The sequence below is a fragment of the Peromyscus eremicus genome, chromosome 6 (genome assembly GCF_949786415.1).
Source record: "Peromyscus eremicus chromosome 6, PerEre_H2_v1, whole genome shotgun sequence".
Lineage (NCBI taxonomy): Eukaryota > Metazoa > Chordata > Mammalia > Rodentia > Cricetidae > Peromyscus > Peromyscus eremicus.
In genome coordinates this window covers 89,378,335-89,392,980 of record NC_081421.1, presented here as the reverse complement: position 1 = coordinate 89,392,980, position 14,646 = coordinate 89,378,335, and the positions used below count along the sequence as shown (strand labels likewise).

Sequence of the window (14,646 nt, the reverse complement as noted above, 5' to 3'; positions counted from 1 at the left end):
GCTTCCAAGATAGTAAATTCAATTAGAAGAGTTTGCCTTAGGCTCAAGCTTAAAGTGTGGAAGCCAAGAAATCAGCCTATGCGAAGATGCTGAATCTATTCCTTTTACAGATGTGGTAGCTGACCAGTAGAAGCTTCTATGCCTATCTAAGACTAATGGATTCATGAGCAAGACTGTGTGAAGAGAAGTAAAATTCCTGTCCTATGTGCCTAGAGGTGAAAGTACTACTGAGATACCCTGTGATTGCTAAACATAAGAGCACACTGCATCTCAGCACAGTCAGATGTGGGCAGCCATGGGAACAGCACAGCATTTTAAATTAAATAGTCCTTGAGAGGGCTATTCTCAGATTCCTGAAAGGCAGGGAAACTGAGAAATGGCTTCAGATGTTGGGAAGCCATCGAAGCAGTTCCATTTGTCTTCAAATGACTGAGAGAGGCCAGGGAGCAGAGAATTCAGAGGGACACACTACTTCATCTTAAGATGAAGGTCCACATTTTCAGCTGTGTTTTGTACACAGAAAGAGCTGCCTGGGGAGGCAAGGGATCAGTCTTGTGCCCCAGTTGGAGCTCAAGTCTTTCTAAACAAGATACCTGGTGACTCTCATAGGCCAGGAAAAAAAATGACCTGACTTCAAGGGACAGAAGATGGTTAGTGGCAGAGCAGGGAAGAGAGCAAGGTACCTGTGTGTCAGGCCAATGAATGGCTTCTTTTATTGCATCTTGTTTTCACCAAAGAAGCCCATACTACACCCACAAGGCCCTTTATCTTTAGTAAAGAGTATATCCAACAAGAAGAAACAAATGGTCATTATGTAAAAAGGAAATGATAGGAACAACAGACCAATGTTGACGACAAGCATCAAGGAAAGAGGTATCAAAGAGATAGTCCTGAAGCTGCCTAAATTAAAGATGAGGATGTGAAAATATAAGGAAATGAAGAGCAGGGAGCATGGCATGAGCATAGCACTGCAGAGAGCTGCCTTCAAGCTTTGGCTGGTTCCCAAGAAAAGCGGTAAGACCAGGAAAGAGTTTTGTCTATTATTCTGATACCAGCACTAAACACAATGTGTCCTTTAAAAATATGAGTACAAATTATACATATATTATATCAATGCTTTTCCCTAAATATATTTATACCCTTGAATCTCCTTTCCATCATCTTGTTCCAACCTTATGGCAAAGACAATGTCTCGGTTGTATCTGATATTTTCTATAATAGTAATATGGTTATTTATTTCAAAACCATAGCATAAGAGTTTAAAATGAGTGCCTCAAAACTGGATAGATTGTTATTCAGCTACCTGTAAAACTCCAAATGGAGCTTTCCTTTTTGGGCAAAAATAGTTGATACTAAAAAAAAAAAAAAAGTATCATAGAGCCAACACTGATTTTGGATTCCAATGTTATTCATTCATTCATTCATTTATTCATTCATTCATTGGGGTGTATGAGTGCATGTGTGTTGTGGGGGGATGTGTGTATGTGCATGCATGTTTCAGGACATATACTTAACCATGTGTGGAGGCCAGAGGTTGGTCTCACATTTTTCTTCTTTTGCCCTCTACCTTAGTTTTTGAGCAATGACTCTTCATGAAACCTGGAGCTTTCCATATTGCTTAGGCTAGCTGGCCAAGCAGCCCCTAAGATCTGTCTGTACCCACCCACAGTACTGGGGTTGCAGGCACACACACCGCCATGCCCAACATTTTTACATGGCTGCTTGGGATCTGAACTTAGGACCTTGTGCATGTGCAGCCAGCACTTTATCAATAAATCAAGCTCCCCACTCCCTTAGAACCTCTTTTTCTTCATCTTTGGTTGCCTCTTCAAGTGTGTTAACTAGAAACACACTGTTAGGTAGAATCTTTTGTGCCAACAGTACAAGTCACAAGAACAAAGCTCTCACCATAAACACACTGTGCATTTCATTTTCCTAAATAACACTTCAAAACAAAGATATTCACCAGAGATGGGCTTCACCCTTCCAAGAGAAGTAAAAACCAGGGCAGGAGAAGCATCTGGTCAAAGCATACCACTTCCATGCTGTGTGTCATAGGTTAGATGCTGACTCTTTCTGAGCCTTGATGTTCTCAATACAATAGGGTCACCTCTCCAATGTTAAGAAGAAGGCTAAATTAGTATGTATGTAGCACTTGCAATAATGCTTGATAGGCATTAAATGTTCTAAACATATTAGCTGCCTGGGCACTTTGCTCATTAGCTGAGTAACCTTGGACAAGTCACTTTATATCCCTGGCAACTCATTAGAAAATTAAGAGATTAAGAGACAAAAGAAGAAGAAGAAGAAGAAGAAGAACAAGAAGAAGAAGAAGAAGAAGAAGAAGAAGAAGAAGAAGAAGAAGAAGATCATCCGTAAGTTCCTCTTCCATGGCTGAAGAGGTCTGGCTATGAAGTTACATGTTCTATTTCACACTGAATTCACAAACCTTTTCCAAAAATGCAAGGCCAGAAAGAGACTGATTGTGTGGCTTGAATAAAGCATCTTCTAGAGTCTGATATCTGTATTCCAGACTTTGCGCAGAAAAACAAGGGTACCCCAAGTAACCATGTGATGAGAAACAAGAAAGAAGAGGAAACAAATGCCCCTCTGTGGAAGAGCAAGATGGGATCACGTCCTCACAACTAAGGCTCTTCATTCATTTTAGTAACTGAGCAAATACTGCCCAGGCACATGGGAAGGAAGAGGTCATTGTCACCAACCCAAAGATACTATTTTTTTCTTTCAATTGTAAATGTCAGGAGTTCATTTGAAATTCCAAGATGAATCCCCCAGTGCAGCATCTATCTGAGACTGCTTGGTTTCAGCGTCTGTGAGATCATGACATTCTGCTTTGATGAGGTCTCTGGAAATACAGCATGCTTCTATGTACCCCAGCTGAGAGGGTGCTAAATCAAAAATGGAGATTTCAACAAAGTACAGTTTCTGCTGTCACTACTGCAAGCATAAGAAACACATAGAGGTTTGGGTTATATTAACACAAACCTGACTTCTATCAGCAGGGAAAGCACATATATAAGCGATGTGTTTACTTCACTACCCCATAATGTTTCAATTATTTCCAAATTTGTTTTGAAATATAGGGGAGACTTTAGTCCCTGGTTTTTGCAACAACTAATTTAACCTCTTCAAGACTTCATTTCAAAGTATGATGCTCATGAAAGCTATTCACCATATATTTGTTCAGGGAAAGAAAATCTGAGAGAAGAGAGGGAAGTACAAAGAAGTTAAAGAGAAAACAACTTTGCACAGCCCTGCGTTCTATTGCTCCATTTGCACTTGTTGCAGAACTCTCCAGCCATTCTGTGTCACACACGGTGTACATTCTCAGGAAATAAATGAGCATTTCATAAGCTAGCAAAATATGGCAATGGCTATAAGACAAATACAATCATGCATCCCACCATTTAGCTAAGGTATCCTGAGTACATGTTTGAGGAAATAATGAGTTAAAGAAGAACCAGTCCCTAAGTGATAGCATCTGCAATTGAGTCTAGGATGATGTGTGTGATATAAATGAGTACATATAAGCTTACTGATACCAGTTCTACTTCCAGGGATGGCCTGCTAAAATGCTAGCAGGTTCAAAGTCCAAATCAGTCACAAGTCAGGTTATGATTTTGTTCCCGAATCTACCCTGAAGATCGCGTGTTAAAGTCTTTGGTCCCTGGTGCTAAAGTGTGCAGATCTGGGGCCTTTAGGAAGTGATTGGATCATGAGGACTCCAAGCTCATGGGAAGATTAATCCATTGATACAGTCATAACTTCATAGCTTTTTGGAGTATCTTTGCTCTAAATGCAAGCACTCTTTTATCTTTCTTTGCTGCCTAGCCAGGGTGAGGTAAATTGCTTTGTCCCTTCACGCACTCCCGTTTTGATGCACTGCCTCCCCACTATCCCCCAGGCCCAGAAGCCAAGTGACTGTGGCCTGAAACCATGAATCAAACTCAAACTAAATCCTTCCTCCCTTTATGCTATTCATCCCAGGTATGTTGTCACAGTGACAGAAAATTAAAACAAGTCTTATTATTTCAAAGAAGCTGCCAAAAGTCTCTTTGCTATCTGTATGTTAATTAATAGCTGACTTAATTAGCAAAGAGGATAGAAAAAAAGGATTTTCTCCATTGATGAAAAGACTGGCTTTTAATTATCATGATGAACTGCTTTAAAAATGTACCTTTATTGGTGAAAGGAAAAATTTTCAAGTGATATGAATGGACTTATATTCCCATACCTGAACAAGCAATGATTAAGACTCTGGTGTGGTCTATACCCTATTCCTTAATGATTTTATCTTGATGAATCCAGAAGAACTCAACTATGGTTCGTTTGGACTATGTCAAGCCAATCACAAAAATTCCATCTTGGCTGTGCTTTCCCTTCAGACGACATTTCATCAATCAAAACATCTCTGAGGACCAAGAGCTGTGGCTTCATTGAACTAACAAGTTACTTGGACACTTTGCCTGCTGTAATGGAAAGCTATTAAACAACTGAAAGCTCAGCAGAATTTGGCCCATTATTTGAATTCAAATTCATTAGAACTTCATCACCATAACTTCACTGAATGTCTTGATAGCCTATTTATCAAAAATAGTCTAAATATGCGTCAAAACGAAACTGACTTAAGCCAACTTGCAATATTCTGACTTGGAAATATTCAAATCTAATGATAGAAATATGAATAAAAGTGCATTATCACTCAGCACAAAATTATTTGAATATCATAATTCATATCCAACTTGTAGAGTTCAAGAGATACAAGCTGGGAGGTTACTTACTGCTTGACTGAAGCTGCTTTGGAGTGGGAAGAAGCATCAGAGAGATGAGACACAGGGGCGATAAAGCTGAATTTATACAAAACTTACAAATATATTAAATGTCAAATCACTTATAAATTTACACACACACACACACACACACACACACACATGTTCATTCATTCACACATGTCCTCTCAGTAAGAAATATGTATCACAAAATCTGTCTTTAAATTTTGAAATGTACCTGTTTTGAATAAAAATTTAAAATTTGTTTTTATCCCTTCAAAAATGGTAATTTTGCTGACAATGATTCTCAAACTACATCTGTCATAATAAGACTAAAAAAGTAACCAGCCTGCTGAGTTAAAACTGACATTCTCAGAAATAGTTGAAATAGTACTGATGAAATTCTATTTCACATACTTTAAAATCCCTTCCATCCAAATAATATTCCATGAGTTTTCGAAGTCTGTAAAAGGGGTCCTCCTACCTACAAGTAAGGGACATTGTTCTAACCTCAGAGCCTACCCTGTCATGTGAGTGAGTGAGAATGTACATCTGAGAAAATCAAGTCTTTTTGGCTATTTTGATGATTTCAGATATGAAGAGAATTTATATATTTGAACATAAGTTTTAAACTCCCCTTTCCAATGTTTAGCTTTCTCAATTTCTGTTAACTGAGACTCTACACTAATGGTCATATAGCAAATAATACACTGACATTAACTCAATATGCTCTAACTCTTCTCTGCTGCTAGGAATGCAATCATTTATACTAGGAATCAAATTAGTGGCCAACTTTATGTAGCTACCAGAGCACTGGACTTGAAGTAATAGGTTCAGATCTTCAATGTGCTATTTACCAACTGAAGCGAATTGCTAAAGCTCTCTAGAGGTGCCACTGCATACACTATCTGAAAGAATTAATGTGAAGAGTAAATGGCTTACCTCATTCATTCAAAAGTGATTAAGTTTGTGTGATGTAATTTTACCAATGCTATCAATAAGAATATCTGGCATTTATTGCAGAAAAGCAGCTACCACCAACTGAACACTTAGCACAGACATGCCGTTAATTCATGTAAGAGATCATGTTAGGTATTCTTATGTCTGTTTTATAGACAAGACCACTGAGGCTTAGAGTTGTAGTTTTTACTTATCTGGTATGAATTGTTGAAGAGTAGGAATTATTCCTTATTCTTTTTAGAAGCTGGGTCAACAATGCTGTACCTAGTATGTGGTAGATGCCTTGTTACCATTTTAAAACTACAGATTTCTGCTTCATGGGGTAAAAAACTAAGACTCCATGTGGTATAGTATATATTTAAGTAAGGCATTGCTATACTCCCCCAAAACTTTATCTATTTAAAATTACAGAAATGAACAAGATGATTCTTAATAATAATCTTGATGATACTTAAAGTTATTGAAATGTTTTAGAAGCCAGCAATTCACACTAGAGTAATAGTCTGTAATAGTTAGACATTTTTGTACTGCTAGCTCTTTACCTATGCCATTCTATGTATAGGAAAACCAGTAAAAAGAATGTAAAAGTCATATTCCTTTTTCTGTATCACAATATACATGCATAAGTGTGTCAAAATAGAGCTACTAATAATGCCAATCCTGGCCAAGGACTGGGTAGCTACACAATCTGTGTGACCTGTTCACACTGTATCTTCATTATATTTATGAAGCGACATTGGCTCCAACATACTTTTTTTCTCATCCACTTGTTACTCATAAAAACTTTGAAAGGTAGGGAGGAATGAGTCCACATATTTCAGTTATGGTAACTGTCTCAAAAAAAAAAGTCACCAGGATGACTTGTAGGTGACAGGTGGTGGGGGCAAGAAAGAGGAGAGAGAGAGAGAGAGAGAGAGAGAGAGACAGAGACAGAGACAGAGACAGAGACAGAGACAGAGAAGGGAGAGTAAGAGGAAGAAGCAGGAGAAAGGAGAAAGCTGCCTGGGCTTCTGCTGCCTGCCACCATTTCCTGATGAGCATGAAAAGGAGTGGGGATGAATGGGAAAAGAGAGACAAAGAGAATTGTTTTAAATAGAAAGGGAAGGAAGTAAAAGGGAAAGCGGGATGTGAATGGGTGGATAGGAGTGGTGATTTCTAAAGAAAAACAAAAGGCATTAGGAGGGTTTCAAACAGACTCACAGACCCTCCTCCCACAAGAGTAGTTCATTTAGGGAATCCTAAAACAAATATTTTAAACTTTGCTTGTGTATGTATATGCACACATCCAATTTCAATCATTCATGGCATTGCACAATCTAGTGCTAAGTCTCCTTTATTTTAAGAAACATGCCTTAGAGAAGGAATCTCACCTCTCCAGCACCACAGATTGCAAATCTAGGAGACTGTGGCTCTCCACAAATGTGGGTGCCTCCAGCCCCTGCTCAGTGTGTGGGGCTGAGATAATGGGCCTGCTTCAAATCAGAACAACAGAACTCTGAATCACTTCTGCCGCCACCCACCTCTCTGCAACACTTCCAGGCTGAACAGGAAACAAAACAATTTCCTACATCACACATGGAGACCATTCTCTGCCGTGGGACACACAGATTACCATCAACCCAGGAAAACTGAAATCCAGGACAAAGGGTTTGAGAAAAGTGTTGACTCTCTGGGATTGAATCACTGTGACAAAAAAATCTTCAAAGACTAGTTATCATGTCAGAGGAACGGTATTTAACAGAAGAGGTAAATGCACAGGCTTTGGAGAATGGCACTGTCACTGTGAGACTCTGGATTTGTCATCTAAACTCCCTACGTCTCAGTCACCTTCATAATTGTATTGTGGAACTGAACTGCATTAATGGATTTAAATAACTAAACTCTGACACAATGACCTCTCGCTGAACTTCTATATGCCATTGATAAAATGGCTGTCAGGATGGGACATGTGTCTGAGGAGAGCACTCTCGCAGGGGCACTGACTGAAGCAATCCACGCAGTGTTAAGAGAGCTGCTGCTCTAACACATCTGCATATTAACTAATTTTACATTCACAACAACCCCACAAGGCCAATTTTCACCACACCTCCATTTTTTCATTGAAGAAACCTGGGCAGAGAGACACTACCTCTGGAAGTTCCTACCACTGGAAAATATCAAAATAGACTTCAACTCCAGCAGGAGAATCCCGAATCTGAACCTCTGCATGCATTTAACTCTCCAGGAGTTTGATGTGGTTCTGTATTATTTTGGTTTCATGGGGTGATTGTTTATTTGGTGTCATTTTAGTTTAGGTAGGATCTCACCAGGTATCCCAGGCTGACCTGCCACTCACTATGCAGACCAGGCTGGCCTAGAACTCAGAGAGATCTGTCTGCTTTTTAGGGAACTGAAGGCATAAGCCACCCTGCCAAGCCGGAAATTATGTTTTTTTTTTTAAATGTCTGGTTTATGAAATAAGGTACTTCGGTCAATGCAGCTGGCTAATTAGTAAGAGAGGCCAGATTAAGAGTCCAGACTTATCTAAAACCCTTATCTGTGCTATGTCCTGCAGTACAACACAGAAGTGGTTTTCCAAGGCAAGGCTTTATGAAAGGAAAACCCTGGGTAGGAAATGATTGTCATCATCTGCTTCTACCACCCTTCGAATGAAGCTGTAGGCACATCTCTCAAATCCAAGTCTCAGGGGCTAGTGGCACCTTCCTAAAAATGCAGACCTAAAACATCACTAATGCATATCTCAACCTTCAGATTAGCTCTGCACGGTGTGGTGAGCCACAATGGTTAATGCCTGGTTTTGTTGTTTGTTTGTTTGTTTATTTAAATCTTGATTTTGACTCCATGAAGATGGATAGTCTACAATGTCTCTGTCACATCACCTGTGTTGCTCAGAAATGTAAAGAAGGATGGGTCTTGGTGTACACCAAATCCAAATTTAGGGAACAAAGGCCATTCCCATCACCAATTCTTTTAATCAGTGAAAACCAAGATCACCAATTAAGTTTATATCCATATGTAGTTTACAATCTGCTTTGATAAGTGCTTTACAGATCAATCTATACAGCTCCATATTCAAAGAGATTATAAACCATGTCATCTTTGTGAAAAAGCCAAAGTTGTGTTTTTTTTTCTTGAAAACAGTATTGAAATAATACTACACAGCCCTAACCATGGAGTTTAAAATTATCTTTGATGCCTACCTATTTTGTTAATAGAAAAACCTTAGATTTCCTTCTATCTGTCCCCAAGTGTTCTGAAATACCACCCACTGGACTATGTCCCTAATCCACTGCTGAGATATAAAGAGGAACTCAGAAATGTGACTCCAGCCTTTGTATCCAACCATGTACCCCATTTCCCCCTGAAATGTCACTCTCATAAACAAGGCAGGCCAATAGTTGTTTGAAAAGAATGTTCTACATTTTTTCTGAGCTCATGGTTTTGCTCACAAAGCTTCTCCTGTGAAGTCCTAACTCCTCTCCTAATTTTAAGCCCTCCTTCAAGACACATCCCAAGCACTGGAAATGCAGCTCACCAGTAGAGCACTTTCTAAGTATTCACACAAGGCTCTTGGTATTGACACTGCCAAAAATTAGCAATTAATTAATTAATTGATGATTAAAGATGAAGTATTTCTCAAACGCAACCACTTTCATGAAGTTTTCCTTCAGTTTTCCAAAAGAAAGTGATCTTGTCCTTCCCTGTATCAGTAGAGGTCTTTGTGATATATACACACATATATGAACAAATACATGTCTCTGTTTATGAACATATTTCTCTTCTTTCTTGTAGTGCTGGAGACTAAACCAAAGGCCTTAAACATACTAAGCTAACAAAATCTACAACTACACTATATCCCTAGCTGTTTTGTTTGGTTCTTTTTTGTTTGAACCCTAGTCTATCAGTTTTCTAAGTCTGTGCTTTTTCTGTTATAGTATATAAATCGAATCTGATCACAAATTATTATTCTAATTAAGTGCTTCAAACATTTCCCTTGTGTCAGATTTAATATATTTAATATATTTTGACTGTTAAGGTTCATATTTATTTATTTGTTGTCTTAGCTTTTTTTTATGTATTCTTAACCTGGAGGGTGATTTTGAAAAATTAGTCTCCTCAATATTTCAATCTGTGGGGTTTTTTTCTATTAGTCCAAAAATTTAAAAGCCTGTGCCTTTTGTATTGCATTACATTTATTTATTTACCTATTTATTTATGGACAGCAAGACAGGCTATTTCTATATATAGTAGGTAGCCTAAGACTTGTGATCTTCCTTAATGTTGAGATTGCAGGCACATGACTTTACCCAGCTTAGTTTTAGGATTGGAAACTTCACTTGATGTGAAACCTTGAAAGTTTTATTTAAGCTACACTGGCTGATCGTATGGTAACACAATTACTATTCCTCAGAGGAGAAAGGGAAGCAGGGTCCAACCATCCAAAACTCAATATTCAACTCACATTGAGGTTTAAATCTATTCATTCATATCTGAGAACTGGAGGTCAACACAAGAAAGCCAACTTGGAGCCTCCCTTTCATAAATCTATGTGTTTATGTATCTCTCCATGCAATCTCCAGCAGCCAGCTCCCAGCTTTCAGATATTTTCTTTGGAAGCAGGAGCATGGCACTCAGTACTAGTTCTCTGGGGATATGAACACCAGATCTCCCTTTTGTTGTCATTTTTCAGATATTTCCAGTCTAGTATCTGAACCCCAGTTTCCTCTAATATGAGGAGAAGTAAGATCTCTTGGGAGGCTGTTCTTTAAATGCACATGCCTACAACAGTTAAGTTCCACTCAGTGGTGATTAGCTCCCTTTATCCCCCTTAGGCACTCCCTAGGTTTCCCCTAAGTGAAGAGTCACTAAAATTTTGGACCAATGTATTTTCAACTCTAAACTGGCACTTGCCACCAGGGATGGATGGTTCAAGACAGACAAATGCTATCTCCTTGAAGAAACTGAATGGCAATTACCAAGATAGGCATTATTGATTATGATTGTAAATGAATCAGTGACCCAAAAGCAATTGGCATTTTCCATTTTAAACACATTTTGAAAAACCTCTGTGCTATTTAGTCTCCTAGAAAGCATGTGCCTGAAAACCCAGAATCTGCAAAGTCAAAAAGTCCCCGGAAACTAGGACAGCTTTTGCTCTGGCAACTTTTCAAACTGGAAGACGGAGAACTGGAGCTTGAAACTGGATTGAGGATTTCTGACACATTTTAGGAAATCCAGTGTCAAAAACAAAAACAAACTAAAGACTTTTGGAGCCCAGGAAGTCTTAACACATGCCCAACAGTGTGCGAGATCTGAGGTTGAAGTCAACTGTGAAGTGAAGTAATAAACAGAGTTATTTTGAAGCTATCAAGAACTTGCTTGGTTTTGTTTGTATAGTTTCAGTTTTGTGATAAGAACATTCTGTTTTGAAAATTCTTAAATCACTTCCCTGAAGACCAAAGAAAAGATACAATTTTTAAAAATGGACTCAGCACTTATTCACAACTGCAATTCATATGTTCAGCTATGGGAAATAAAAGCTCACATTCCCTTGCCTTTTTGTTCTCTGACTTCTTATTCGTGATGTGGGGAGAGGGAGAGAGGGAGAGAAGAAAGGAGAGGGATCATCATGGGAAGGGAACCTCAGATATTTCATCAATGTAAAGGAACCATAGTGTGGTTGGTCTCTAAAGAAATATTACTCATCTCCTACAAAGAACTTTGTATTGGGTTCATATATGCAAATTGTGGTGTAATTATTAGCTCAAGAGTTACATGTCATGTGTGTATGTGCATGTGAGAGAGAGAGAATATGTGTCTGTGTGTCTGTGTCCTCCCCCCCCCCTCTCTCTCTCTCTCTCTCACACACACACACACACACACACACACACACACACACACACCAGAGTCAGGAGAGAGAGAGAGGGGGGGGGGAATCTAGCCAGGAAGAGGCAAGTAGTAGAACCGTCCAGGGAGAAGATAGCCTTTAAATAAATCTAAAGTGCTCTTGTGCTGCGGCCCCTCCACTCCTGCTTTCCAGCAAAGCCCTGTTGCTGAGGCCTCTTCATTTACAGATGCCCAAAGACATTTTTAGATACTTGTGAGCTGATCTCCAGCTCAGTGTCCTTGGCTGTTTCACATGGAAGGAAAGAAGGATAAAACAGGAGCATGTGCCCTTGCCCCAACTGGGCAGGGGTCCCTCCCCCAACCCCAGCATCTTACTCCTCTACCCCACCCCAGGCTGCTGCTTCTCTTCCTAGCAAAATCCAGGAGGAGGACAACCAGTGAGACAGGGCCACAGAAAGGATCAAGTCTATTCCTTCAGAGGCTCACCCCCTTCCCATCCCTGCCACCCACCCATCACCTTCTGCAGGTCTCTTCCCTGTCTCTGAGCCAGCCCACCAGCCCTGCAGGCTCAGCAGAGGGTGCAGGGGTGGTTTGGAGAGAGACAAGGGTGCTTCCCTCTCACCCACCCCCATGCTCCCCTGAAGAATGTCCTCTGGGGAAAGAGGGTTGCCACCAAGTTGGAGGAACTTAGATGGTAATGGTCGGTGTACCCTGGTCCTCCCAGAGGAGCCTCAGTCTGCAGAAGGCAAGAGAGGGCTAGCAGCCCTGGGCTTACCACGAGCACCGGGACGCCTGCAGCCAGCGAGTAGAGAAGCACAGGGGGTACCGCGCTGCTGTCTTCTGGGCCGGGATAGGGCTTGCGGTAGGCGCTGTCGTGGCAGAAGAAGCCCTGCACGTTCACAGTGAACGTGTCCGTGTATTCGAAGTAGTACGCCAGCATCACCGTCCCTGCCATGATCACCATCTGGAAATAGAGCATGCTGCTGATGAGCGCCGCGGGCAGCAGGGGCATGCACGCCTCCCGGCCAAGCCGAGCCGAGCGGGCGGGCGGCCGACGCGCCACAGGCCCCCTCCGGGCTCCGCCGAGGCACAGCCACCGGGGGCGCGGGGGCGGGGGCGGCGGGAGGCCGAGGTGGCGCGAGGCGGAGGCTGGCAGCCGCCAGAGGCAGAGGCGGAGGATGCGGCTGGGCTCCGGGATGCGCGGGCAGGATGCAGAGGAGGCGGCTACCCCCGGACGAGTCCCGGCTGCCCTGCCCGCCCCCTGCCCGCCACAAGCGCCGCCCGCCCGGGCGCGGGGTCGCGCGCAAGGGCGGGGAGTCCCCGGCCCCGGCCCCGGAGCATCCGCGACACCGCAGCGCTGGGGTCAAGCCCTCCGGCCGGCCCGTGGAAAGCGGCGTCGGTGGCACCTGGTCCCTTCGGAGGGCGGGCGGATGCTGTGGAGCTGCAGCAGCTCCCTGGCGGGGGTAAAAATCCTAAATCCGAAGGGGAGGGGAGGCAGCAGAGATGGAGCTTCGAGAAACTCCCTTTCGAGGCACCAGCTGGGCTGTTTCAGACCTCCCGCACAGCGCCTGGGAAGATGGTGCGGGGACACGTCTTCAGAGCGCAAAGCCCACCGAAGCGCAAAGTGCTCGGGTGGCGCCTGCGAGTTGCAGCCCCTGTGTTCACAGCGCTGCCCGGACTCCGTGACCCTTGCGCTGGACAGCAGCTGGGCGGTGCGGCTTCCAGGGTGATGACAGAAATTCTCTCAGAGGATTTTAGAATCTGGATAGCTTTTCCTGCTCTCCAGTTTTCTAAGGCTTTGTAAATAAAACCGCAGAAACAAGGTTCCTAGCTGTCAAAGGCATCATCTTAGGTACACCCCCCGCTCTTCCCCGTTCTATGTACATCCTCTCTCATCTTCTCAGTCTCCTCTGTGAGATGAGGCACAGCAGATTCTTGGGACCCAGGGGTACCAGTCACCAAGGAAGGGGAAAAGAGCTATGTGCCTCATGTCGCTATTCCCAGAGTTCAAGGGATTCCTCTGAGGTCAGGAGACCCACGCAGAGTCACAGCACAAGCATACAAAACGCAATCTTACGTAGCTGTCCACACGTGTGCGCTGGATATTTAAGTAGCTTGGGAGCTATATGTATGCCGAGAGCCAGTTCTGCAATGCCTTGTGAGTTCTGCACACAAGCTTAGGCATTATCTTCAAGCCACCCTAACCCTGCTCACACCAGTGAGTCCAGCGGGCAAAGAAAAAATCATGTGCACAAGGCAAGGAGAGGAAAAGAACCTTAAGAGCTCTGCTCTTCTCCTTAGAGTGTGGAATTCCTTACCCGATTTCTGGGGTGTTTATTCATTTTAATAGATTGTCTTGTGGCTTTTGGAGGTGGGCCTTTATCATCAGGAAAATACAACATAAGCCCAAAATGATAGCAACTATCATTTGGCAAATACCTGAGTTTGAGGATGGAGTGGTAATAACACGGCGAATTTCTTGAAAGTTAAACAGACGTGAGATGGACCACCACATAATCACAAATATCAATCAACAACTAAATTATTTCAGAGATGGGTGTGACAGGCAATTTTGACCAGTGGAAGTAAGATGGCTCTAAATGTACAGGAATGACTTGCCCTTTTATGAAAATGTGGCTATTCTAAAAATTGCTCCAAGGCTATGTAGAGGGTTTGAACTGCTCCTCTGGTTCTCTGGTTAGGACCATCACTAACCTTCTCACTCAGTAGATTTGTTGTTGTTGTTGTTGTTGTTGTTGTAGGAATGATGTTAATTGTTAAGGGTTGCACCTTTGAAACAGTGGATGAAAATGTGCATTATTTTCAAAATTAAGATATTTTGTGAGTGTTCTAGTGTTCATTGATGGCCTTGGACTGGTCATGTAACAAAGCTCTTGTTCCGTTTCCTGCTCTGTGTTGACAGCATGACACATTGCAGGCACTGAGCACATTTGTTTTTGAAAAAAAAAAATTACTCTGGTCACTCCCCTACCAAGAACATAGACATCGCTTCCTGTGTGAAACTTACCAAGAGGTAAGACTCACAGTC

The 14,646-nt window shown here is 42.1% G+C and overlaps 1 protein-coding gene across 3 annotated transcripts in view; it reads right to left on the bottom strand.

Annotated features, from left to right (window-relative positions):
• The window catches only part of Plppr5 (phospholipid phosphatase related 5), a 180,407-nt gene that overhangs the window by 96,231 nt on the left and 69,530 nt on the right, over positions 1 to 14,646 (bottom strand). For 2 of the 3 annotated variants that reach the window (XM_059264989.1, XM_059264990.1), the window contains exon 2: positions 12,373 to 12,561. In XM_059264989.1, the coding sequence (XP_059120972.1) occupies positions 12,373 to 12,561 (189 nt within the window). Of the gene's footprint in view, positions 1 to 12,372; positions 12,610 to 14,646 lie in introns of those variants that run through there. The other variant, XM_059264991.1, reaches the window with a different exon arrangement.